Consider the following 26,289-nt stretch of genomic DNA (forward strand, 5'->3'; position numbering starts at 1 on the left):
AAGAAACATTGAGAACCAAGTTGTCACGCAGCAAAAGATCCAATTATATTTCGTCCAAATCGTCAGAACTCCTTGCTGAAATCCCACAGCAGTACAAGCTTTTCTCATCTGCAGAGACATTTTTTGCATCATTTCTAGCACCAGGCGTTGAAGCCAGCACAAACGCAAAATGGCTGCAGATAACATGCTGGGAGCTCATCCAGCTGGCTAACGACACTGAAGAAGGATTCAACATCATAAAAATAGAGCTCCGTGCACTGTGCCTGATGACAATGCAAAACAGATATGTCTTAGATCTTATCACGGCGATGGACGGCGGTGTTTGCAAAAACAAAAATGGGGAGGCGTGCTGCACGTTCGTACCAACTTCAGATGCTGATAACGGGACACTGTCACACGTGATAACAGCAGTGCATAATTTAGGAGAAAGAACGAGAACGGAAGATGGAGCGGACAACAGCACATGGTTCGACAATCTGTTCAGCTGGATACCATCATGGGTGAACATAGCAGCGAAGATACTCATTCCCATTATTGTCTTTCTTCTCCTAATATTCTGTGTGTGCCAACTGGGACTAAGAGGCTGTGAAAATAATATGCCTAATTCAGCGATGATGATGGTAACAGTGGGCCGACAGACAACGGTGGCTACCATGATAGATGCCCAAGTACAAACTGGAGAACACACCACACCGCAGTATAGAATGACTGCCATCTATAGGCAGTATGGGGACGTGGTCAATAATCTACATCACACTACCATTAAAGAACCAAAAGGACTTGCTGTGGTATAATGAGGTTTGGATAGATTTGGATGGGGATGGTTGGATATACTTAATGGTCACCCCAGAAGAATACGCAAGAAGGGGTAACAGCTTAAGAAGTGTGTGCAAAGCATGGATGCCCATAAAGGGAACACCTGCTTGGGATGAGGCTGTGGCCGAAGCCGAGCGCTACCGAAGGGAGAACGAGATAAGTAGTTTGTTACTTTAGATGTAACGAAAGGGGGGAATGTATGGGAGCGAGGGGCCCCCAGCCCCCTCGCGCCGTACACTCCTCAGTACGGGACTTGGACCACGTGCCTCCAGTAGTGGGGTTGCCCCTTGCCCTTATGTAAAGTTAACCATGGTTGACCGCTACATAGATGGGACTACTGAGCAGGACACGGGGCATCCATCTTTTGTGCCCCCTTTCGACTCCATCTTGGGTAAACAGGCCTCACTGCGATAGTACAGCAAGGCTCAGCTCCCCTTTCACCGCAACAGCCAAGGACAGAGACACACAAGGCGCGCAGGCAGCTGGCTGGCCCCCACCCTTGGACTCCCCCTGCGAAGGAAAGCTCTGCGCTCACATTCTCACGCTGAAGCTGGAGAAAGTTGCAACAACCAATATGATACAGTTTTCTTCCTCTGAGATCACTGCTAACATGAGAACCAGGATGAGCTAAGCACTTTTTGCTCGTTCGTCCCCATAAACGTGCAAGCCACCCACCCCCATTTAGAGTAATTTATTGCCATCCTGACCCTGCGCTCCCTGTAAGGTATTAGTGCCAGACCCTCGCCTGCGCTGCAAAACCCACCCAACACACCCACTACTAACCTTAAGCACCTTGCCACAATATATGTTTTTACTTATACTAATAGGTCTAAAGCTTAGGAGATATGTGAAATACAGCTCGACTCTTTTTACATGCACAATAAAGGTCAAGGCCTCCAATTAAAGCTACAAATGACCCCATTGTACTGATAATAAATACTATGTGTGATTTGTGAAGAAATATGAAAAGTAGTATAAAATGTTTAGATAATTTGTTATTTAGTGTTTTACGAATGCAACATATTAGTTTAGGTAGTGACCAGACCCTGACCTGCGTGGAGCACAAGATATTTGATGTCCATTATCTCCTCAGCCAATCAGAAGGAAGAGATGCCACGCACACCTACAGCACCACACCGCCTGGCCAATCGGGTCCATTTAGTATTTTTTGTTAGAGTTACTTTAATTGATATATATATATATATATATATATATATATATATATATATATATATATATGTGATGATGTAAATGAGAGTGGGCATTTTTTTGGGTTATTTCCTAACTGGAGAAATAAACCATCCTTTGAACTCTTGCAGCTGGTTCTCAGTGCCTCCTTCCCCGACAGGGGTGGTGTTGGTTATTTTATTTTCTCTTACACGTAGTAAGCCGGGGAAAGGCACCTACACAATCCATGCCACCAGGATACCACTTTCCCAGTCCTGTGCTTCCATTTAATAACAGAAGGCCTTCTGAACGAGTAATGGTTAACTTCACTTGAACAAATTCACTCAATGCCAACGATTTGTGAAAGGAAGGGCCCACGATTATTCAGCCCGTTAATGAGATCATCCCTTAATAAGATAATCCCTTTAACTGCAACCATTTATATTTTGCGAATAACACAGACATAAATCACATTTAGCGTTAGACCATGCTCAGTGAAAACACCAGGGAGAATGGGCAAGCCATAAAATCCAGCAATTTCATGCCAAGAGTGAGGGCGTCACCATCAACACTAACGCCAATGGTGTTCGGAGGTGGCCTACAGCTAAGAGCTGAAAAGAGAATAAGAGGGGTTGCTGATAGCTACTTTGGAGGCGTGATAATTGAGGTGGGGGGGGGGACGTGAAACTGGAGGGTTAGAGGTGTAGGGAAGAGACTCCTTCAAAACGCCAGTCTCACAAAGACCTGCCGGTGTTATCATTTCAGCCGTGCAGATGGAAGCAGAAAACTACAAAAAAATAAAAAAATAAAAATTTAAAAAACGAGACAGACAGACATGAAGACACAACAGTGCAGCCAGGGTTGTTACACCGGAACTATGACGTAGATCCTCTTTCATACCAAAGAAATGTCTTTTGTCTTCAAAGTATTTGTTTCCATACTTGTCGACTCCTACCAGTGACCCAGTCTTCAGATCATTCATCCTGCAAGAAAAGCTCACATTAGAAAGGTCATCCAACTTGCACCTAGTCATGTTTCTTTCACGCAAATGTGATATATCCAAGAGTCAACATTTTTTAAACAAGGACATTTGCAGGAACAGCTACAGTTCTACTATTTATTGCCCCACCTCTCGCACACGGATGACAGTTGTTTTGAACACAGTATATGAAATGGTTGAATTACAGCACACACCAAGCTTCCAGCCGCTTTCACAGAGCAATTAGCAATGTGGATATCCTTGGGGTGTCCAGCAATTCAGCTTTCAGTTGTCTGTGCTGAGATGACAGATCAAGCTCCAAAACTACAGATGAAAGATATGCTTTGTCTTGGTCATTGGCAATTAATTCAGTGGACCTGTTCTCCTTTTACATTATAAGTCTTGCCAGGTCTGTGGCTCAGTGGCCAATATTCACAGGTTCAAGTCCCAGCAGGTCCCCTCAGGCTGCCATCCTATCATGGGCCATTCAACTAGTAGCACTCGGTTGAGTAAAAGGAAACGCCAGCTATCCACATGAGTGTGAAAACGTGCATGAAAAAACACTTATTTGTTAACGCTTTAAATCAGTTTTGGAAAAGCCGCTGGTTCTGTAGGCTAGGAATCAAATATATAAACCAAGCAAGTACAATGTTGTATGTAACCAATAAACACGAATGGAAGAAAAAGTAGGGTTTATGAAGAATGGTTCAATGTGTCAGTGCTTTCAAACTGCTCTTGCACCTAAAAAACAGAAATCACAAAAATGGGACCGAGCGCAGCCTACTATTTTAGATTACAACCAGGGATGCCCAACTCCAGGCCTCGAGGGCAGGAATCCTGACAGGTTTTCAAGATATCTCTCATTAATATGCATACGCAAATATTTGCATACATTTAGGATCATTGTATGCAAATTTATCTCATGAATATTACTGAGCAATATATCCTGAAAACCCACTTGGAGTCCAGCCCTACTTCACTTGAAATATGTTAGAAACTGGGTCTTCACGTCAGTCTGGTTATGCACAGTTTGGGCTAGTCTTCTGATATCACTTTATAAGCAAAATATTCATGTATACATTTTGAAAGGCTCAAAATGTTTGTCTTGCCTACCAGGGAAAGCAGATGTCTGGGCATGGATTGAAGGATAATATAAAGAAAGACAAATGGCAAACTGAAGAATGGGGCAGTGAAGCTTTCATGTTAGATGGCCATTTGTCCATTTGCCATTAGGCATGGTGTTCTGATATATTAACAACAGGTCTATATTTATTTGTCTGCATAAATTGGATCACGACCTCTGATGAACCAATTAAATGTCATGTTAACAGCTCTTCAATCGTGCAGCTTTTGCCATTTGAAGACTTCTTGGTGCTTCAGGATCTGCAAGAGATAGAGTAGGCTATGGTTGGTTGGGGTGAAAAGTTAGCAAGAGTAGAGGGAAACAATAGGTGGTTGTGCCGCTTGTGGCACACAAACATTGTGTTTCAGCAGATCTTGGTGTCCAAGAAGTCAGCAGAAACGGTGAAGATTGATTTCAGAGGGGATCTAAATTCTACAGCTAAAATGAACCAAAAGGCTACATTGGTAACAGCTTGAAAGGTTCCACAAGAGTGGGATTTTAGCCAGATTGACCTAAAGCTAATACAGCCAGTGTAGTCATAGTAAAATGCTCATTTCCAGCAAAAGGAGCTCCATTGAGATTGGTCAATAGTGAGGCAGAAACCCAAGAAAAGACAAACAAGCACTTTATGTTTTAACAAGCAAAATGTGCACACATGGCGAACTTCAATACGCGCTTTAATGAGTGGGACTCACTCCAGTGAGTAAGATGCATACCCACTGATATACTTGGCCAGGTGTAAGAAGCCCATCCAATTACAGACCATTCTCCAATAGGTGAAATTCACACATATTGGACTGTGCTCCAATACTGAGCCCAGAGTAAATCACAGTGCTGGATTTCACTCTAGGCACACTGGATACGTCCCCCAAGGACCCAAGGCTAAGGCAAAAGCAAGGTGCACATTATTTTGAGAGTTTTGTTCTCCAAGTCTTGTGCGTACTGAAAGTGGTTATTAAAAAAAAAAAAAAATCACTAAATTGGGCCGTTGACATGCGTTTGGACATTGTTTTGGCATCAGTCAATAACGACGGACACATTCGGAATCTATAATTTTTTAATTTCATCTGCTCCTACGTAGGTACTGCTGCCCATTGCTGATGTAGCCCAGAAAGCCGCAAGAGCGAACACATCTGGAATACTCATTTTGAAACGAATGTGGGCCACTGGTATAGTGTGAATAAGGAGTTAGGTATTAGAGATTATAGTCCTGCCTTCTTCATGAATGCATGCTGGACTTCAAGTACCAGCATGCAAACCAGGATAGGATACAGGAGGTCTAATGACATGGAGTCAGTTGAGAACTTTAATTTGGGAAAATCAAAAAGGTCTGATGCTTAGTAACCTTCATATGTTCTCTTGCACACTGGACAGCATTGTGTTAATGTGCCTTTGTAGTGGATGAAAAGCAGACTCCACTCCCAAAGGCATGTCACTACTGTGCTTGATCCCAATCTTGCAAATGAGGATGGTTAGGGTGTCGAAGAAAGGAGGCCGTCATAGGTGGCATGATACTATAGAAAAGAGATTCTCGCTATCCCCAACTTCAAAGAGGGGTTTCCCTGCCTCAAAACTAATACTAAAAGATGCCCATGAAAGTATAAACCAGTGTCTGGTGTCCAAAACCTACTCCTATCCCTCACACTCGAAAACTAAAGAGTAAACTAACACAGTTCCTCTTTTACGGATTATTGCTCCTTTCTCCTGCTTCTGGATTGTTGCTTAACGAAAATGTTCACAAAACAGGGGGGAGGGTTTAGGGGGTGCGTCCACTGATTTGCAGGTTTCAAAAGTCTTCATACAATGTTCACTTCACGAGAATGGCTTCCCTTTTCCTAGTGTGATTCTGTACAAATTCTAATAGAACCAGGGAGAACGACTCCCTTCCCTGGTTATGCCTTAATACAATGCACAAGGCTGGGGGGGGGGGGTGCGGGGCAATGACTCCCTTCCCCTGGGTCACCAACTTCTATTTGAGGCCCAAGAGAATGCTTCCCTTCTCTTGGTCTGCTCCTGACAAAGCCAGGGGGGATTGATTCCCTTCCCATGAAGTCTTTCTACTTCTGCTTTGTAACCAGGAGAATGCCGCTCTTCTTCCGGCATTTACTTCATATTCAGTGCTTTCAGATTGATACTTGCGTTGCCTTGGTAACCTGCTTTTAACAATGTCCCAAATCTTCTTAGTATTCCAGATCCTTCTTTTGTCACTAGTGGACTTCTCGGCCACTACGATTCTGCTTCAATGTCTCTTTGTTGGGGGTCAAAGACCATATCACCAGTGGTTTCCTCTTCACCACTGTTTGAGATGGACAGGGTACCCAGACCCTTATCTACTGGCCAGTGGGCGCTTCTGCCCCACTGCAAATGTGGACAGGGTCCCAGACCTTTCCCTGGTGGCCAGTGGACTTCTCTGCCACTGTTCCGAGGGCAACTCCCTCTGGTATTTGCTTCGGGTCCAAGACCCTTATCTTGCTTGGTTTCCAAACCCTTTCTTTCCACCCCTTTTCGCTAAGCCCACTTGGTTCACTGTCCTGTCAAGTACTGCCACAAGGAAGATTACTTGCATCAAGTTCAGTTAACTCACATTCAGTATTTCCAATCAACTTGTAGTTACTCTCAAGCTTTATGCCCCTACCGGTTCCCGCGTTACACCAGTTACCACTGGCTTCGGAAGCTCTGCTGGTTCTTCTTTGGGTCTTGCTTCGCTTGGGAGCGCTGCGCAGGCCCTCCTTCTCTCTGCGGCTCCTGCCGCACGTTCTTCGTTCCGGCTTGCCTAGCCGGCAGTGTAGGTGCTGTTGCAGGACCGCACTGTCCACTTCAAGGTCGTGCCACCGCTTCTCAGCCTCCATCGACGTTCCTGACCAGCTCCACACCACCGGGCAAAGGATTCTCGCTGCCTACCTCTTGTCTCCAGCAGATAACTGCTTTTGGCTTCCTCAGAATGTTCTACACTCTGCCTGTGATTTTCCTGGGCTGGACTGTCTCCCGTGCTGCTTTCCTTCTCTGCTGGCACGCATCCAAGACGGTTCTCTTGGTCAGCGAAATGAAGAGGCAAAGCAGGCTCGGAGGGTTCTTTTACCGGTTTTATTTAAGACAGAATTACCAACAGCAATCCTGGCATCGGTCAACTCTTATCTCCAAGATAAACATTCCATTCCATTCCCCAGATATTCTAGAACCCTTAGCATCTGAAGACAAGAGACGCTCAAAATACACAAGGATAACAATACAACCTATCTCCTTTCCTTAACTATGGACAAATGGATTTTTTTTTGTTTGTGAATTTTCATTTGTGTCATTCACTTGTGTTTGATCAGCACAACTCTGGCCATATTCTAAACCTGCCCAGCACACACTCTCACTGCCCCTCGCAACACTTCCATCAATCACCTGCACAGGGTCGGACTACAACTCCCCTTCTTCCTCACCACACCTTTCTTAATTCGCACCAATCACCCCCCCAACACACGTTTCTTCCAACCACTCTCCTCATTCACCTTCCTCACCCATGCTTTTTCTTCCTCTCCAATCTCCTCCTCACTTCTTCCACAACGTAATCCATCTCCCGAGCCAGGGAGGGCAAAATCTTGGTATTTCCCTTCCTCCCACACATTAGCTCCAAAAGGACTTCCCTCGGTGGCGGAACAGGGAGACATACGCAAGGCATACAGCCTATCCCTCATGGCAACCTTTTTATCGACACACTTCCGCCATCCTCATTACCTCCATTACACACCTATTCACACTCTCCATGCCACCGTTCCCTTCGGGATAAGAAAGTGCTGTCCTCTTATGCTTCACTCCACAGCGCTTCAGATATTCCTCAGAACACCCTCCCACAAATTGCCTGCCATTATCGGTCAACATACCCAGATATTCTAGAACCCCTAGCATACAAAGACAAGGGATGCTCAAAATACACAACACACACTCAGTCCTTCATCAGGGTTTACGCTGTTTTGGTGACCACTTCCTGCAGAGCACAAACATTTTCTTTCGTTCCATGACTCACTCTTCATTGCTCCTTGGGGGCCACCTCTTCTCAGTACTTGCATCTGGGTTAACCTTTGCTTTACAGACGATCTCAGTTGATGAAACTGACAGGAGGTTACATTTTACTTCATCTCAGTTGGTGAATCTGACCCGATATTACAATAGCACATAATTGTGTCAGTCAGAGTGGGGGGGGGGGGGGGGGGGGGGGTTAGGCGATGGTAAAAGGGTGCTAGAGGTTTTTGATACGTTTGGGTTTGAGTGTTGTACCGTCCCTCCCCATGAGGTCCTCCCGCATTAAACCACCCGTAGGGGAGCTGTTGGGTAGCGGCCTCACCTCCCTAGCCTCATGAGAAGGGGCTCCCTCCTGGGGAGAAGTGACAACAATAGTGAATCATCACAAAATGGGAGAAGTGACGACCCTAGTATAGGTAAAAAGCAGCGAACAATGACTCAGAACGTGAAATTTGCACTCGCTACCAGCCATTGGCCAGGAACAATCGACTCTTAGCTAGTAAGAAAAGCTGTGAGGTTGGTATGTTTAGAATGGAGGTGGCGGTTTTATGGCTGACTACCTTGATCTTTTCACAACAGTTAAATCCAGACACCATAATGGGGAACACTGGGCCTTTCTTACTCCGTGGGATCTAAATCATGTATCAATATGCAAAGGAAAGACCACAAACCTAATAACAAATCTAACACTGTCTCCTCTTGTACGTATCATGAAGTCCTGAAAAAATGCACATATCCTACTTATTACATAAAAGTAGGAATTTTCAGGGCGGATATGCAATGTGTGCACACACAACCAAGACTATCAGTGGTTTGACAAGGTTGTTTAGATGATTACCTACCCCTGTGATCGTCATTATATAGGCAAAACTAACATAAAATGTAAAACACGACCCATCGAACATCATAACTGCATTCAAAACAAAAGTGGACAAGCACAGTTGGTCAAACACTACATCAATGGTCCCTATACCTCTTGGACATGCAATGGGCAATTTTCAAACAAATCAGAGGAAATAAAGAAATGGTTACATTTTGAACAAAGATTAATCTTTTGAACAAGCAGCCATGTCATTAGCTTGAATGACAGTGTTGACAATTGTGACCTAAAGATACAACCTTGTTAATCAGAACTTTTCCCACCCCCTCCCCCTCGATGAGTGATGTTTAAATTGCCTGTTCTAAATCCGCTTAATCAAAATGGAGATCTGTAACCTTTGTTTAGATGTACTAAATGAGCATGTCCTTCTCAAGACTAAGTGGTTCCCTCTTATTTCCCAGATATAGGTATTCACTATTGTGATGTCTGTACATTAACAGTTATTAATCCATGAATGATTAATGCACAAGTGACCACTTTAAATAAAGATTGTTAATCAGGTTCTTCCATTTGTTTTTCCACCCAGGAGTAAATCAGGCTAGGGCCTTAAACTCAGTTATATCACCGGCCAACCTCATCTTCGATACGCATCGACATCATCGCGGCTTGCTTCACACAATGACATCACGGCACGCTTCACCATATAATGGTGGCCAATTTAGCTTGCTGTGTTGATTTTTCCATTATTTCCAGGCTTAAGCACACCATTTTTCACATCTTCGATTTAAAATAGATATTTTATCATCTATGAAATTTAGAGTCTCTACTACCTCGTATTGGAATGAGGTAACTTTGCCAACAAGATGCTACACATATCAAGGCATCTTTTAATTCTTCAACAGGTACATCTGGCGTGATGTTAACATACCAGAATTATGAAGGGTTAAAGAAAGAAGGCTCCTTCCAACAGTTAGATACAGTGGAAGACTGGCTTACCTTTTACATCATATTTCGGTAAAATAGGGATTTATTACAATAACGGGGTGATGATGGTATGTAAATAAGGATGTACAACTTTATAGGCTACCTCCTGTCCATCTTTTTTGCATATGACCCAGTATGGGCTCTCTGGAACAGGAGTCACATTTCATGTGGCCATAATAATAATAATAATAATAATCAGAAATCGAGAGTAACCATGGTCAAATTATCAAGGTACTCGGAATTTTCTATGTGAATTATGGGGACTTCTATTAACTAAGCTTAAAAATGTAATATGATTACCAATAAGATATAGAAAAAGGACACATTCTGACTTGGATAGGGGTGTAGGATGGTATACATGAAAAATGCAACCAATGATGTAATTGATTTGAAGTTGATCGAACGTGACATAATTGAATCATACTACTCTGTCAGAATCTTGGTTTTCACACACAAATGTTAATTACCGGCCCCTAACGAATGTCCACCATTTGTATGCATAGACAGGACAGAAACATGTAGGGCAATTAATTATCAACAGTGGTGTATATGTACATAACTGTATCATCCAGGAACACATAAAAGTTTGTTTTGCGGTCTTGCATGGCATAAAATAAGCAGCGTCACGTAGCAATTTGCTATGCAATTCTGTAGGTTTGCTAGTCAAATGGACACTTGTGTAGCAAAGTTAGCTATTTAAGTTGCCCTCTTAATGAAAGCACAGCTCACCCTGCATTCCTCTCTTGCCCTTGGTGCTCTCTTCACCCTCTTTCTCTGTTCACTTCCAGTGCTAATGTAAAGTGCAGCAGTAATCAACTCCTCCACTCTTAATTGGCAAAGGCATGTGTGGGAGGGCTACGCAAGAATTTCTTTTTCTTTCAAATAATTGCAAAACAGACGTAATCGGGACAATACTTGTATTAATCTTTCTATGTCCTATCTGGCAAAGAGCAGTAGGTGTCAACAATATTTTTTTTAAAAGACAGTCATGCAATTCCATTCTTAAAATGCAAGTTGTTATATGATTACAGTATTGACACTGTAAAACACTGCATCATCTCCATGCTTTACAGTAAAGTTTAGGTTTGAGTCAATTATATTTCATTGGGGGGGAGGGAGGGGGAGATGCACCATATTGATGAGGGAACACTTTTGAAAAAGTACATGATCAAATGCTTTTGATGGCAAACCTAGTTCTGCAATCTGCAGGTTGCATACATCTTGCAACTGGTGCTCAACCCATGAGCGAACCCATACTCCTGGACATGCTATATTATCACCCTGTTGCTTTATACAAGGTACCCTGGAAGTGAGATGCCCACAAACTACAATATTCCACTTAGTTTGCCCAGTTCTCTGCCTGCTACGCAATCCATCCCGAGTAGTCTTTCTTTCCTCTTACATAATGAATACACAAAGCAGACTAGATGCTTAAGCAAAGTAGTTACCCTCCAGAGCTCACTTTGCTTTATGATTGCATTATATATTACCACCCGCAGTAGATAGCTAGCCAAACTATTTTCAGAGCGTTTTTATCATAGCTATTTATTTGTGTCCATTCATGCAGCTAACGTTTTACATTTAACAGACGCTCATCTATGGCTCACAAAGTCTTTACGCCCACTCGCATAAACAAGTAGATTTTATGAAGGGCGAGTAGCATTTGCAAGAGATGTTTGCAACTTGTATTTAACATTTACTTTGTTTGCAGTAAAAGTCAAATAAAAGTTTCACTGTGCATGGATGGCCTCTGTGCGGCAACAGTGTGCCAAACAAAGTGGATTTTTAGTGAAATGCACCATTTTACAGAAATCAAATTTTAAATTGTGTGTCCTCCGTTGCTAGGGGTTGAGTGCATTTCTCTGAGGTTGGATAGGTAAATTAAGTTACCCGACCTGCATCTCTAGCTGAAGTTTAAAGAATATGCAAGCCCCGTTTCCTCTCACCAATCTCTTGTTTCAGCTGTACGCAAAACTTCTGTATTGTTGCTCATTTCATGTCTTGGGTCCAAATAAAGTCTGGTGACATTAATAATATTAGTACAAAATTGCTAATGAAATGGATATGTTTTCTAATCAAAAAAATGTTAATTAGCAAACACTGCTAATCAATTTTTGAAAACTAATGTACACCTCATCTTGGTATAATGGTTGTAGTGTGAAATAACTTGTAACATTGCTTTCAAAGTGAAATTATGTACAACAACCGCTTTGTTAAATAATTTTCAAGGTGATTCTACACAATTGTATTATTTGTGTGTGATCAAAATTATTTTTTTTATCAAATTTCTAAATTTTTATGTATTAAATAGGATTGGTCAATTTGTTTTCCAGTTTTCAGAACTTCAAAGAGGACACAGTGTTAGATTTCAATCATTAGGTTTGTGGTCTTTACTTTGCATACTGATACAGGACTATTACCTTGCAACTTGAAAAGTCCCGCCCGTACCACCCCCGATGACTGCTGCCCCATGGCTCATGCTGAACCATTGCATGGGTGAATAGTGTTGCGTGTGAACCAATATAGCAAGGTAAATTAGGGGTCAATGGATAAGGACATTGCAGCCATGGAAAGAATGGAGAGTGCGAGAAAGGATTCCAACTCTAGAGCCTGGGTTGTTATGAATTTAGAATGTGGTGATTTGAATGAGGAAAAGGGTTGAGAATTAAGGAGAAGAGGGAGGGCTGAAGGATAGGGCTGCTGCTAATGCTTTAATGAAAACAAAGAATCTTGAACTTCTTGGTATGCCGCCCGTGTCCCCTCCGGGTCTTCCATACCACCCTTTACCTTGTTGGTGTTTTCGGCACCTTGCTACGGCTTGCTGTGATGGCGTTCTCAGCTGCTTCGTCGTTCCTTCCTCCTCTCGACACTTCTATGCACCAGTCTGCTTCTGCAGACCTCCCAATCATCAGACGTGGCGGACTGCCAGAGTCCTTGGAGTTTTCTCCCTCCGGATCTGCAACGCAGGTTTGAATCTCCCATGTTCAGTGCGCAGCCCACCAGTCTTCTTACGCAGCTAGCCGAGACAAATACAATGTTGCCTGCAGTGACTGGGCCGATTGGATAAGTCAACCTTCTCTTTTACAGTTTTCATCTTCATTACTCCGCTGGGCCAACTTGTCCCAGTACTTGGATTACCTAGGTTTCTGTTCTTCATCTCAGTATTTTCCAAAACCTTGAGGTACTCTGCCATATAAAAGTACATAGGTCTACTGTCTACGAAGAGTTTACCAGAGGTCAGAGCATGCGGGAGTGTGATGTTCTCATAAGGGCTGCACCTTAGATGGATGTCCTTATCCCTGGAGGAGGAGTCTCTATCCATAAGATCCTCCCGCATTATACCACCCCCAGGGAGACTATCCGGTAGCGGCCTCACCGCAGGACACCGGCAACATCTAATGACTCGTCACAGCACACAGTGAGAAAAGCACCCAAACCAGCGGCTAAGAAGAAAACTGAACACACGCCAAGGCAAGAAGGTAGACAGAGCTTTAGCAGGAAGTGTTATCGCTGTGGAAGCACTGAGCACCTGTCCAGTGTTAAGGAATGCTTTGTCTTTCATGTGGGGGTATCAAGATTGTGGGAAGAAAGGGTACATTGTTAAATGTTATAGGCACTAGTCAAGTGGATCCTGTTCGGTTCATGAGATCGCCTAGTCGTCGAGTGGGCTGGCAGCAATTTCAAGAGACGAAGAAGAAGAGGTGAATGGGGTTAATGCAGCTGACACAGCCAATGTCCACTAAGCCACATTTATTGATTAGTGTAATTGGTGTCAGAATTAATATTATAAGCTCATGAATGAAGACAAATGGAAGGTGTGACTAATTGAGGGAATTTGACCCTGTGATTAATCAGTAATGATTCCCCCCCCCTCCCCAAAACCTCGACCTGGGAGCTTCCTCATGTGGCCTGAGGAAGGCAGGCGATTCCTGATCCGGACACTGGGGGTAGTGTTCTGTGGGCGGATCATATGGGGTAGGAAACAGGTCAGGAGTAAGAGGACACTCGCCTTTGCCCGTTTGCTTGTTGCAAAGTAGAACTTCGTCCCAAAATTCCCTCAGTACCGGGACGAGGGAGAGGGATGGAGAGGAACACTACTGTGGGAGTGATTTCCTAATTAGTGTAAATAGGCTACACCTTAAGAAAAGGGACTGAGATGCTTAAAAAGCCCCCTCAGGTGCAGGCAGAAGCAGAACAGTGGAAGAATAAGAAGCAGCGCGGGCCGAGGTTGCAGAGGAGAAAAGACGCCGGGACTACAGAAACGCCAGAAGCCGTGGATGGTCCTGAGAGAGGCTTTGCCTAGGACTCTTGCTGTTGAAGAGGTTGCGCAGCGGGAAATGTGAGAAAGAGACGCTTGCCCAACCAAATTTCGTTGTGCAGAGTTTGCGCAGCAGGAAGCAGCAGTAGTGAGGGAAGTGTTCCCTCTTTGGAGGTTTCAGGTGGCAGGATTGTACCTGGCCTTCTCAGGAGCAGAAGAGGCTCCAAACCTCAGTGGTGTGAGCAGAGGAGGACCAGAGGAAGCTGTCCGACTGTAAAGAGCCACAAGACCTGACCTGCAAACACCGAGCGGAGCATAATCAAGCAACTTACCTGGTGAGTTCACAGCTTGCAAGTGACTCCGGAGCACTCCAACACTGTCCGCATGTTCACGGTCGGCTGCTGCACTCGCGAGTGAAAGCAACAGTAGCAGTAATTCTGAATACCAAACTATACGAAGCCAACAAATGTGGCGCTTGTTGAAATTAAATGACCGTATAAATAAGTGCTTGAGAGTGTGGAAAACTAAAGAACCCCACGGGAAAACTGGAACCAGTCCAAAAGCTTACAAGCAAAACCCAAGCCAAGGGTATTACCAACCAGCATTACCCGTATTAAAAAACGGTACTCAAGGGAAGAGGGGAGGATTGAGAGGCTTAATGATTGTCAGACTTACTGCTCATGTGTTATGAAATACAAATCTTCAGGCAATACAAACCTACATTGCCAAAGCCAAGATAGAGTAAACGGAAACGTGAGACTACCTATTGGTCACCATGTGGTTGCTGATACAGAGGGGAAAGAAAGGTGGCAAACAGGCTGCCCTTCTGGAGTAGGTTATCCAAAGGGAGATGGTGCATAGTTGCCAAGAAGTATGTGGTTCCTTGTTTTTCCCACAACTTGTTTAAATTATAATGAAGTTGTTGTTTTCTAAAGTTGAAGTTACCACTGAAGTACTTTTCTGTTCTTGAAGAAGTAGACCGGCAGGAGAGTATACATTTAGGGCAAGAAGTTATTGCCTCAAAGCGATGCAAGTGCTGAACTGTGGCTCCAAGAACAACTCATGTTAACTTGTAATATTTGAAGAATTGTGAAAGCTTGTTGAAGAAAAATCCATATTTTCAATACTAACGTTTCAGAAAATCATAATTCTATTAAAGACACGGGGGCGCAGGTTTATGCTTTTCTCGAGCAGCAAAACATTACAGCAACAATCAATATAACAAAGTACAAACTACAACCTTCAACCTCCAACTCAGTTTGAGTTCATATTATTGGTTCTTTCAGAAACACGTGACTTTTCTGTCCAATCAGTCCATATTCAAAACCAGAAACACTGACGACCATCTTGACCCATCCTCTTTCTTTGCTATTCAGGCAGGGAGTTAAGTCCAATTTTTATTGTTACTTCATTGTGGTTTATTTTATAGTTGGTTTATGATTAATTTTTTCCACGCTCGTGCAAGGTGTGCAGTGGCAGTGGGAGCGCAGCAGACGTTCAGGGCAAGGCAAAGCATGTCTGTAGGTAGTACAGTCACAACGGAGCTAGAACTCTGGTGGCCGTACCTTCACAGGCAGGCCGACAGGGGCATATCGATCTCCACATTTGCTGCACTTGGATCACACTTCTATGACCATTCTAAGTGCGGTCGAATCCGATCATCAGAGCAGACACATTCCTAGTGGCGCACACGTGCTTATCGGGAGGAGGACCCAGATTCAAAACCATAAACACTGACAAATATCTTGACCTATCCTCTTTCTTTTGCTGATCTTCCTTCCAAGCTTTGTGCATCCCAACCCGTAAACACGAACTGAATTTTTAACCTCCAAACCGCTTTTCATGTCCCGGTTGGCTTGCGGTCTGTGTTGAAGTCATATTTCAGAAATCTCATTTATCTGTGTGGGTAATCCTGACACAGCATCATCTACATAACAAAAAACATCATAAACATCATTATTCACGATTGTTAGGGTGGGATAATCCTCCAAGTCTTTAATAGAATGACTTTCTGTAACATTGAAAATCTGAATTCTATGTCAGGACCCAGAGCCTCTCAATTGGTTTGAAATAAAATGTCTTAAAAGTCGACCAGTCTGACGCTTTCATAATATTGTCCAATCGAGCATCTACGTTGCATGCTTTGGAGGCCATCGCCCCTCTCACAGAATGTGCGCCATAGCGTTCAATATCGATGCCTGCACACCTCATCACCCATCTCGCCAAGGTAGCCGGGGTTTCCGCCCCATAGGGTTTTTGCAACGCTATGAGCAATTGCGTCACTCCTGCGTGGTGCATGTTTCTCGTCATGTTTTTGTATGTAGTAAAGCATTGGACTGTACATAGCTTAGGTTGATCGTGAACGAGTCATAAGATACTATCCTCAAACCTGCCTTTATTCTCTCTGTGATATAGAACATCACTCCCATTGTAGATACCGATTTCCTGGTAACTTCCAACGCTCTCACATCAGATACTCTCTTGCACGATATGAGCCATAAAAATCATTGTCACTTTGGCGATCAGCACCTTTCTGGATAAATCTAGGTTGTCCAGCCATTCTGAAAACAACCTCCATACCGTATCAACATTGCACATTTGGGAGTACATCGCCATAGGTGGCTCGAGCATCTTTATACCTCACATCTGCATATCAAAGGGTGTTCCCACAGCCAGCCCCTCGACATGCGGGAGGCCCGCTGAGATTGCCGTATTAATGGTACTGTACGCCGCTGTCATGATGCCTACCCCCGGGGACCCAGACCAAGTCCAGCAACCCCAGAAGCAGGCATCAAGTTATACTAATCAAACCCAACAACCCCTGCTAGGGGCTATTTGGGTGCAGTCCTGGCGCCTATGGCGCCAGGCTCATATGGAGAGTCAGTCCTGGCGCCATAGGCGCCAGGCTCATAGATTAAAACTTACCTGATGCAGACCATGATGCAAGAGCTCCAAGCCAAAGGAGGCTTGGAAGGGACTACTTTACTAAAGGGACTATTTTTTTTTTTTTTTACTCGGGTGGGGCTGGGGAGAAATACTTACCTGGGACTACTTGGGAGGCTATTTAAACCACGCCCGAAGAGCAGCACACGCTTTGCGTTATTCTCCATCCAGCAGCGTAACTCTCACCGTGCCTGCAAGTCTGCATCCATTATTCTGCCACGCCCGCCTAGAGTTCGGAGCTCCTAGAAAAAGGGGAGAGAAGGAGAAAAGGTTAGAACAAGAGCAATACCTTTGATCCTTACCTAAATTCCCGATCCATAGCGCCTTCGAGCTGGAAGAAAGAAGTTGTTTTATGCGCGTCGCCTCGCCTGCAGCAGCGCCGCGCTGAACTCACCGGCCTTCGCAGCATCTTGACATTCCACCGCATCTTTCTGCATGCTCCCGCCGCACTCCGGCACCTAAGGGGACGACAAGAACAGCAAGGTGAGCCAAGGGAATACACAGAGGCAATATTAGTTACCCCCCTCCATAGACTTACCTGATTTTACCTCTGGGGTACTATTCCCCTTCACAGGTCGGCGCAGCTTCCACTGCATCCTCGCCAGCCCCCGGCCCCTAAGGGGAAACAAAAGGACAGCAAGGTGAAACAAAGGGACAAACAAGGGGAAACCTCCTCGCCACAATAGACTTACCTGATTTTACCGCCGGAGGCATTATTCCCCGAGACTTCATATTTTCTCTCAGCGGCTGAATAAGGGAGAAAGCAACAGGTTACATATTGACATTTTATCGAACTTTGTTGGATAATACAAATCCTTACCTGAATATTACCGGTTGCCATGAGGCACTCTTCGCTAGGGTCAAGCTGCAACCTGCAAGGAATCGGACAAGAGTGAAAGTCAGACATTTGAACTCTTATGAACTACATACTTACAGCGTCTTGCCGAGAATCTCAGAGTCAATATTGTTCTGGAACTCACCAATTCCTTCGAGCCAGTGAAGCAACTAGTTATCAACGCGCCCCTGCGCTCAATGCAGGATGGAGAGCTCATCTTTCCAAACCATCAGGTGAGACTATAAAGGGGGACATCAGAGGTGATCAGTGGGGAGAACAGCGGGAGTGAGGGAGGGTTAACGCTCAACTCCACGGGTGGTTAATTCCCTTTCTCCATTTGCAGAGGAATATTCCTACAGGCCAAGCAAATGAAGCTAGGTAGGCCAGTCCAGTCCGTCATCTCGGCACTACGCGTCAAATTGGTGGAGGCCGCAGTGGTCCAGTTCAGATCGACGCCCTGTGGGAGCCAGGTGAGTGTAACAGCCCTCCCCTGTGCCGCAATTTTTGCTACATAATTTGTTACATGTATTACATTTGTTATAGAGGAATGTACATTCCTCTCCATATACCAGCTATGCCATTAGACTATTCGATAATGCGTTTAGCCTCGCCCAACAATCCCAGCCTAGCCCAGGATACCCTGAAACTGCCCATGCAATCAGGTTGAGGGGCCGGGCCCCACCCCCCTGCTCGATCCAGTGGGTGGCCACCCTACCGAGGAGCGAGTTAATCGTGCGATCGGGTTGTCTTGAGCCAGCTCCAAGAGGCTGGGGAACCAAGCTTGTCCCTTCTAATCTGGAGTGATTCGCATCAGCAAGGCCCTCTGTCTCCTCAAATGGACCATTGTCCTCACTATCATTGAAAATGGTGGGAAATTGCTTTCCGGTTCCGGCTTCCAGCCGAAAAAGCGAGGTAACTGTTCAACCTCGAGGTGAAGAGGTTGGTCCGACACAGACCCCAGTGTGTCAACAGGGTGCGGAATACTTCGACATCCTGCTTCCAAATGCTGGCGTCCCTGAGGAACCTGCAGTTCCAATCTGCCACTTCGTTCTGTTGACCCAGCAGATTAATCTGCTTTCACCAACACATTTCTTTGTAGGCAAAAAGGCAAAAGGCATTTGCCATCTTTGCCAGCATTCGGGATCTCGCGACTGTTGTCCATCTTGATGAGTATGCAACATTGTACCCTCTCCTGGATCCAGCATCATACAATCCAGCTACCAATTCTAGGCGGTTGATGTGCAATTTCAGTTCTTGCTCCGACCATCTGCCTCCTGTCAACAGCTCTCTGCATTGGGCACCCCAGCCCCATCTGCTGTTATCATACTCTATTACCAGGTCTTGGGACGAGCCAAATATTGCTCTGCCATTCCAGGCGTGCATGTGCTGTAGTTCTGTCATCGCTCCCTGCAATATCAGGACTGTTTGTTCGCAGGACAGGCCGCTCCTGAGGTGCTGAAACTTCAGTCTGTAATGGAGCGGTCCCGGAAATATCACCTGAATTGATGACGCCAAGGGCCCCACCAGTCTGGCTATCTTCCGTAATTCCATCATCGCCCTTCTACTTGATGAGGTTCACTTTGCTCAGAAGCAAACTTAGGGTGCCTTGGTTGGTGTCCACTACGAATCCCAGAAACTCTATGTCTGCTCCGGCTGCAACTGGGATTTCTCCAAATTCACTAAAAAGCCTGGTTGTTGCAGTAGATCTATTGTGACTTTCACCTGATCTCTGACCAAATTCCTGTCCGGACACATTGCATAAGTCATCCAAGTATATGATTAAGTGGATATCTTGCTCTCTCAGTTTGCTCACCACAGGTTTCATCAACTTGGTAAACCACCCTGGGACCCGATGCTAGCCCGAACAACAGACATGTGAACTCCCATGTCCGGTCCCTCCATCGGAACCTCAGAAATCTCTGGTGTTCTGACGCAGTGGGAACGGTTAGGTAGGCATCTATTCTGGTCACCCAGTCCCCTTGTTGTAAAATGTCTGTCAAGGTGAATACTCTCCATTTTAAAGTGTCTGTATACTATGAAGCCAGTCAACTCTTAGATTAATAACAGGCCTCAGCTTGCGTTTCTCCTTTTACCAGAAACAGATTGCTTATGAAAGCTGTCTGCGGTGTCTACTTGCACAATGGCTACTTTCGGCTCCAGCTGCCTTATCTCTGTGTCTAGCTGTTAGGAAAGATTTCATATTTGAATGTAAATTTTCCCTCCATGTGTCAAACCCCAAACTTTTTGCTGCTTTTTTACACCCTGATCTAACCTTTGCCAGAGAAGCGCAGCCCTCAGCCGCACTCCTCTGGGCTTTCGCTCACTTCTGATGGGGAAACTGACATGCCCTTAAGACAGTCAGTACTGGAAGACTTTGTTTCCCTTAGTCCTTTCCTCATGTTGCAGCTTTTGTGCGACATGTAACAAGAGTGCAATGTAACTTACTTTACCGCCCCCTTGGGTCTCTAGTCATTCCAAAGGCCCTAGAAACTCTTGCTGGACTTATTATGAACTGTGCAGGTGTGTCACGGACTGGACTGGACTGGTGGCAGCTATCGTTTTTTCTCATGGTTTGAACCCTTTTTTGCCATATTATCCGCGCTTACCGCTTTTCGCACGAATAGGTGGCCTGGCTCCAAAATGGCCTTGCCACGAGGTTCTTTGTCCTGTCCTTTTGGCCATCTTGCCCCCTCACCTTCCCCAGGTCGAGCCGACCCGGGTCAGTCCTTATTTGGTCATGCACTTTCCCGCGAAACCCAAAGCTTTTGCGGGCTTCTGCATGCCTCCAGGATGTGGGCTGGGATGTCTGTTCCCAATACACATCCTGGGTGCCAGAGAGTCTGGAGTGTCCTGAATGCCTGGGACCACTGTGGTCCGTGATTGGTTCACGTATGGAGTGAGTGTTTGTGAGCAGATCTCCCATTGGGTCCTCTCCATTTTGGCGTGAAGGGAACTTGGACAAGAGGCCGAAAACACCACTACCATGTCGATCTCCTGAGTTCACACGAACAAAGGATAAGGAGCCAAGTATCCTGCAACAAGAAGCCGAGTCGAGGAACCGCTGGTGACCCGCTGGAAGGTTTGTGTCATGATGCCTACGCCCGGAGCACCAGGCCAGGCCCAGCGGCCCTTTATAGGGGCTCTTTGGACTCTGTCCTGGCGCCGTTGGCGCCAGGCTCATGTTGGGCATCAGTCCTGGCGCCAAGCTCATAAGGGGAAGTGTTTGGTGCACTTACCTGAAGCAGACCATGCGGCACACTCACCTGATGCAGACCATGCTGCATGAAGAACCAAGCCAAATGAGGCTTAGGAGGGACTATTTTTCTGAAGGAACTATTTTGTTACTTGGGTGGGGCTGTGGAAGAATATTCACCTGGAACTTCTTCCAAAGCTATTTAAGCCACGCCCGGACAGCCACACGTGTTTCGCGTTGTTCTGCATCCCAGCAGCTGAACGCTCACCGTGTCTGCTCCTGCACCTGGACTCCAGCCACGCCCACCTCGAACCTGGAACACCTGTAAGGGAATAAGCGAAGAGAAAGGTGAAAACCAAGAACTTATTCAACCTTCTTACCTGCATCCGGAATCTTCACGCCAGCATTCCTGAAGGAAGACTTCCATTTAAAAGCACCGCGTTGCTCGCTGCAGCACTGCGCTTCACTCACCTGTTCCCGAGACGCCGCCCGGCTCCATCGCGGCTCTCAGCACCGGTCGCCACATCTCTGCACCTAGGGGAGAGAAGAAGAGACAAAAGGTGAGCAAGGGAACACAAGAGGAAAGCCGAATTTTCAGCCATATTACTTACCGGCTTTTCTTGGTGAACCATTCCACATCTCGGGTCGGCGCCGCATCTTTGGTAGGTACCGCACCCCGGCCCCTATGGGGAAAGGACAAAAGACATTACTGGGGAATTATAAAGACATTTAGAGGGGTCGCCGTCATCACTAACTCACCTGATTTTACCACCAGCAATTTAACCCCTCAACGCATCGCCTTTGTTCTGCACCTAAAATAAAGGACAGAAAAAACAACATAAAGGAGGCTCACACTTGAACTTTTGCATCTTCATACTTACGGCGTATCGCTCAGAAAAGTCAAGTGGATGTGCCAGCGCCATTCTGAAAACCAGTGAAGTAACTGGACGAACGCGCGCCCCTGCACCAGAAGCAGGATGGAGAGTTCACCCTTCCAAACCATAAGATGAGCTTAAACCGGGGGTTTTGGAGGAATCAGAGAAGAACGAAGGGGGAAGGGGGGGGGAGCAAGCACACTATTCAGCAGACAGTTAATCCCCTTTTTCATCTGCAGAAGGATATTCCTACGGGCCAGACAAGCAAGATTTGGGGGTCCTGTTCAATCGGTGGTCCGAATTCTGCGCATCACGCTTGAAGAGGCCACAGCAACCCAGACCAACGCCTCCGTGGGAGCCAGGTGAGCGTTTCAGTTTAGCACCCTGAGCCCGCTGTCGTCCTGCGAGACCCCTCTGCATCGGATCGTCCTAGAAGGTCTGCGAAGGCGCTTCGACCCATTGGACTAGTGGGACCAACTATTCTCGGCACCTTCATCACACCCTGCACGTAAGCCTCTTCGGAAGTGTCCCTGGGCCAACCAGCTTACACAGGACGTTTGCTCTGTCACGGCCACGGTTTCGAGGAAGCCCTCGAAACTTGGTATACTGCTTGCTCTGTGTCCACGGCACCCTCACACCGAATTTCGTACACTTGGCATTCCCAGGTCTGAAGTGAGACGAGCGTGCCCGGACCGGAGTAAACGCGGTTACCGTGTTGCCCAGCTGTGGCACCGACCTGTGCAAGTTCGCTGCATGCGTGACCCTCTTGACCCTGCTACCGCGGAACCTACACGGTGTCGAGACATCCCGATTGTCGCATTCGAACCTGCCAGCGAAGTGGACTGAACTGGCGAAGTCTGGGTCTGCCTGCGTCGGGGACCAGTGAGTAGTCCATACCCTGACCGGTGGCCCCTAGCACAGGAGCCCATTTCTTTTCCACCGCTGTTGCGAAATAGCAACTATCCCGCACTCTCAACCTGCCTCTGCCCGCAAGTGGAGGTCCTGATTGAATAGTGGGGACTTGTTCTCCATCAACCTTATCCGCCTTCCTGAGCTGCTAGTGACCCTTGAAGAGACCCCATTTTGTCCAATGGGACAAGCGTGTGCATGTACTATTGAGAATAAGGCTCCTCTCTTCGTAGGGCTTGGACTGGCTCTTAGTTAGGTGTATTCTTGATGTGGAACTGGGTCTAAAGATTATTTGCACTGCCCGTTTTCCTCCCCATCTAGGTGGTCTACATATTTTGTGCTTTCTAATCCGTTAGACCCCTCTGGTCATATATATATATATATATATATATATATATATATATATATATATATATATCTCGTGTTGATTGTTATGTGTTGGTTTACTTCAGTATTATTGTGATTCTTTGCTATAGTCTATATTACAAAGGCCTTGTAATAAATGTGTCTATATTTTTAATATAACACCTGTCTGGAGTAATTTGGAAGTGTCCTTGCTTTGTGTGCTCATTGAGGCCTTTCAGTCACCCTCACCCCTCTTGAGACTTAGTCTTGACTGCCTGCAATAGCTACCCTGATTGGTCTGGCTTGTCCAGAGGTTGCCCTATTCCAAGAAACTAGGTTGGCCTTCTGAACCTCTGCCCCTCCAGATCAGAGTTCAGAAATCCATCTTGACACTAGCCACTGCTGGTCTTCTTCGCTCTTTACTAAAGATCTCGGTAACCTCGCTTTCACTTGTAGATTATAGAAACTATGGTGAAAACCCTATTACAGTGTCTAGAACCCATGCATCTCTAGATATGAGATTCCAGTTAGCATTGCGCTAGCCTCACGCCCACTGCGGGTATGCCTAGGCTCATTATTTGCGCTTGCTGCTTTGTCGCTCAGCATGCCGACAGCACCATCCTCTACCTCTTCCCTCTGAGGGGAACAAAGGCTCCGGCTTACAGTCATCATGCTCCTTCCGGTGGCGCCTGTCGCTGTAGGACCTACAATATGCGTAGCGGCTGTCAGAGCGGCCCCTGCCTTTGCCAGCCCGCCCAAAAATCTGTTTGCCAAAGACCCTCTACGCTTGTGCATTATCTAATGCAGCGTATGTATTGGCGAACTTGGTTAGTTCCTTAATGAACAAGTCCCTGTTTGACTTTGGCCACAGCTGCCGCCGCTGCTGCAGCCGCCGCCGCTGCTGAAGTGGCCAGTTCGCTTAGCTTCGGTTCAAACTTAACTAAGAGATATGCGCCTTTCAGCAGTGATCGCATTCCCCAACAGGCAGACGGCTCTCTGAGCACACCCAGTCAACGCCACAGGGTCAATGCTTTCGTTCTTCTCCCTCACTTCTTCTGCAGGATATTTCGTAATTGGATCCACGTCAAGCATTTCATCCTGGCATGATCACCAGGCTTTATCCAGATCCTTCTTTACATCTTTCACATATCTGCCCATGAAAGTGACTATCTGGTCATCTATCTCAGGGGTCTCAGCAATTCCCTCTGGCAGATGTCTGGGACACTCTGCCCTAAGCTAGTTCTAGCTGCCTTTGCTAGAGGTGTCCTGAGCCGCTTCTTCATGTAAGCCGCAGTTTTTGCGGGAGCCTTCCACTCAGATGAACGTGGATGCATGAGGGAATCTGGATCGAAGTCCTCCCCTTCCTCATTCTTTGTGGCTTTCCTTTTCTTGGAAGCTTAACAGTTTGGCATTCAAAAGTAAGGGGTGACTCACTTTCGTTCACACGCAAGTGCTGCTTCTGCTTCTTTATACTAATTCTGCTTCTACGCAAGTAGTGCTCGCTCGCCAGGTGCCCGTTTTCTGTACGCGAGTAGGGACAAAGCACTCAGAGGACCTGTAAACGCGTGCCTCTGTTCCCCTCACAGGAGTTCTGCTGTTGTGGCTTCTCACAACCCAGCAAACTGCTTCGGTAGGTCTGCCTTAACCCACGCCACATCCAATTGGAGTTCCTCCTGCTCCTGAGGCTGTCTGGTGCACACCAGCCACCTGAGACAGCCTCCTGCACAATTCCTGCTGCGCAGCCTCTGCAGACCCAGTCACACGGGGGGGGGGGAATTTTCCTCCTGCACGCTTCCTACTCCTCGACCTCTGCACTTCAGAGTTCCGGGGGCACAGACCGTCTTAGGACTGGATATCTGTCCAGCAGCATTCCCTGCTTCTTCTCTCTCCTCCAGCTTCTGCCTGGGCTGGCAGCACAAACCACGTCTGACTTCTACTCTCTCCCAACAACTCTGTAGCCTGCACCTGTGGGGGCCTTTTAAGCCTCTCAGTCTCCCTCAGGTATGGGTCATCTGAACTGACCACTCCTGCAACTTTGTGCCCCTTGACCCCTCTTCTTCGTCCCAACACTAGGGAATTATGTGACTTGAAATCCCCAATAATAAATCAGGTTCACTCATGTCCATTTTATTTTGAAACCCCATTATGTTCCTTATAACATTCTTTAAATTAACATCATAAGAGTTAGCTTTGATTATACAGAGGAAGGCAATTCTATATGCAAATGGAATTTCCAAATTTCCATTCACTGGCCCTTTGGGCGTTTGTGGGAGACCTGTAAAGCTGAACACCTGTCTAACTTTAAAAGGGTTTTGATGTCTCCTAGTCCTAGGAGTGTATGATTGAGTTCACCCCTATCAATATGTGTAGCTTGTGAACAGTAAGATGGTTATTACAACAAGCCATTACATATTTTGGCATTGTGGAGCCATCCTCCCTAGAGGAAGACAAATACAGTGGCTCATCCCATGGATTCCTCTCCCTCCCCTGGGCCCTTTCTCCTGCCAGGTGATCCTCCCGCAGTATAATGCCCCCGAGGTCGGGATCAGGAAGCATCTGCCTTTCCCTGGCCACCTGGGAGGAGAAAGGTCCGGATTCATCACATTGGACACTTGTTTAAATAACCATTGGATGTTAAATGTGTTATGTATAGGTTAAAGGATATTTGTATGGCGCACTATCACCGCCTAGGTGGTCGCCTGGCGCTCTGAAAAAAAGGGGTGGTGGGGGTGAATTAGTGGGAATAAGTTGGAATAAGTTGGAAAAGTCCAAGAGAGCAGTGGTGTGCTGTTGGCGGCCTCAACCCGGAATTCCGTTGGCTGGGCTTGGGGTGTCTTCCGGTTGGTAGCCATTGTGTGCTGTTGTGCAAGTCTATTTGTGGTTTGCTTTGTTGTTGCAGTGTAGTGAAGTTTGTGCGGATTGTTGCGTTATAGGCTTGTGGTTGTGTTTGGGAGGTATATACAGAGAGGTGAAATTGTTAGTCGATTTATTAATTGGGCATATGCTAACAATCACAATTCTAAAGTGTGGTGCA

General features: G+C 46.0%; 1 protein-coding gene across 1 annotated transcript in view; it reads right to left on the reverse strand.

The window, feature by feature from the left end:
• Positions 1-26,289, reverse strand: part of NDUFA12 (NADH:ubiquinone oxidoreductase subunit A12) — a 182,287-nt gene that overhangs the window by 147,865 nt on the left and 8,133 nt on the right. Inside the window, exon 2 of the mRNA XM_069629808.1 lies at positions 2,884-2,966. Within this exon, the coding sequence (XP_069485909.1) occupies positions 2,884-2,966 (83 nt within the window). The remainder of the gene's footprint in view (positions 1-2,883; positions 2,967-26,289) is intronic.

This window comes from Ambystoma mexicanum, chromosome 12 (assembly GCF_040938575.1).
Source record: "Ambystoma mexicanum isolate Mex_15411 chromosome 12, UKY_AmexF1_1, whole genome shotgun sequence".
Lineage (NCBI taxonomy): Eukaryota > Metazoa > Chordata > Amphibia > Caudata > Ambystomatidae > Ambystoma > Ambystoma mexicanum.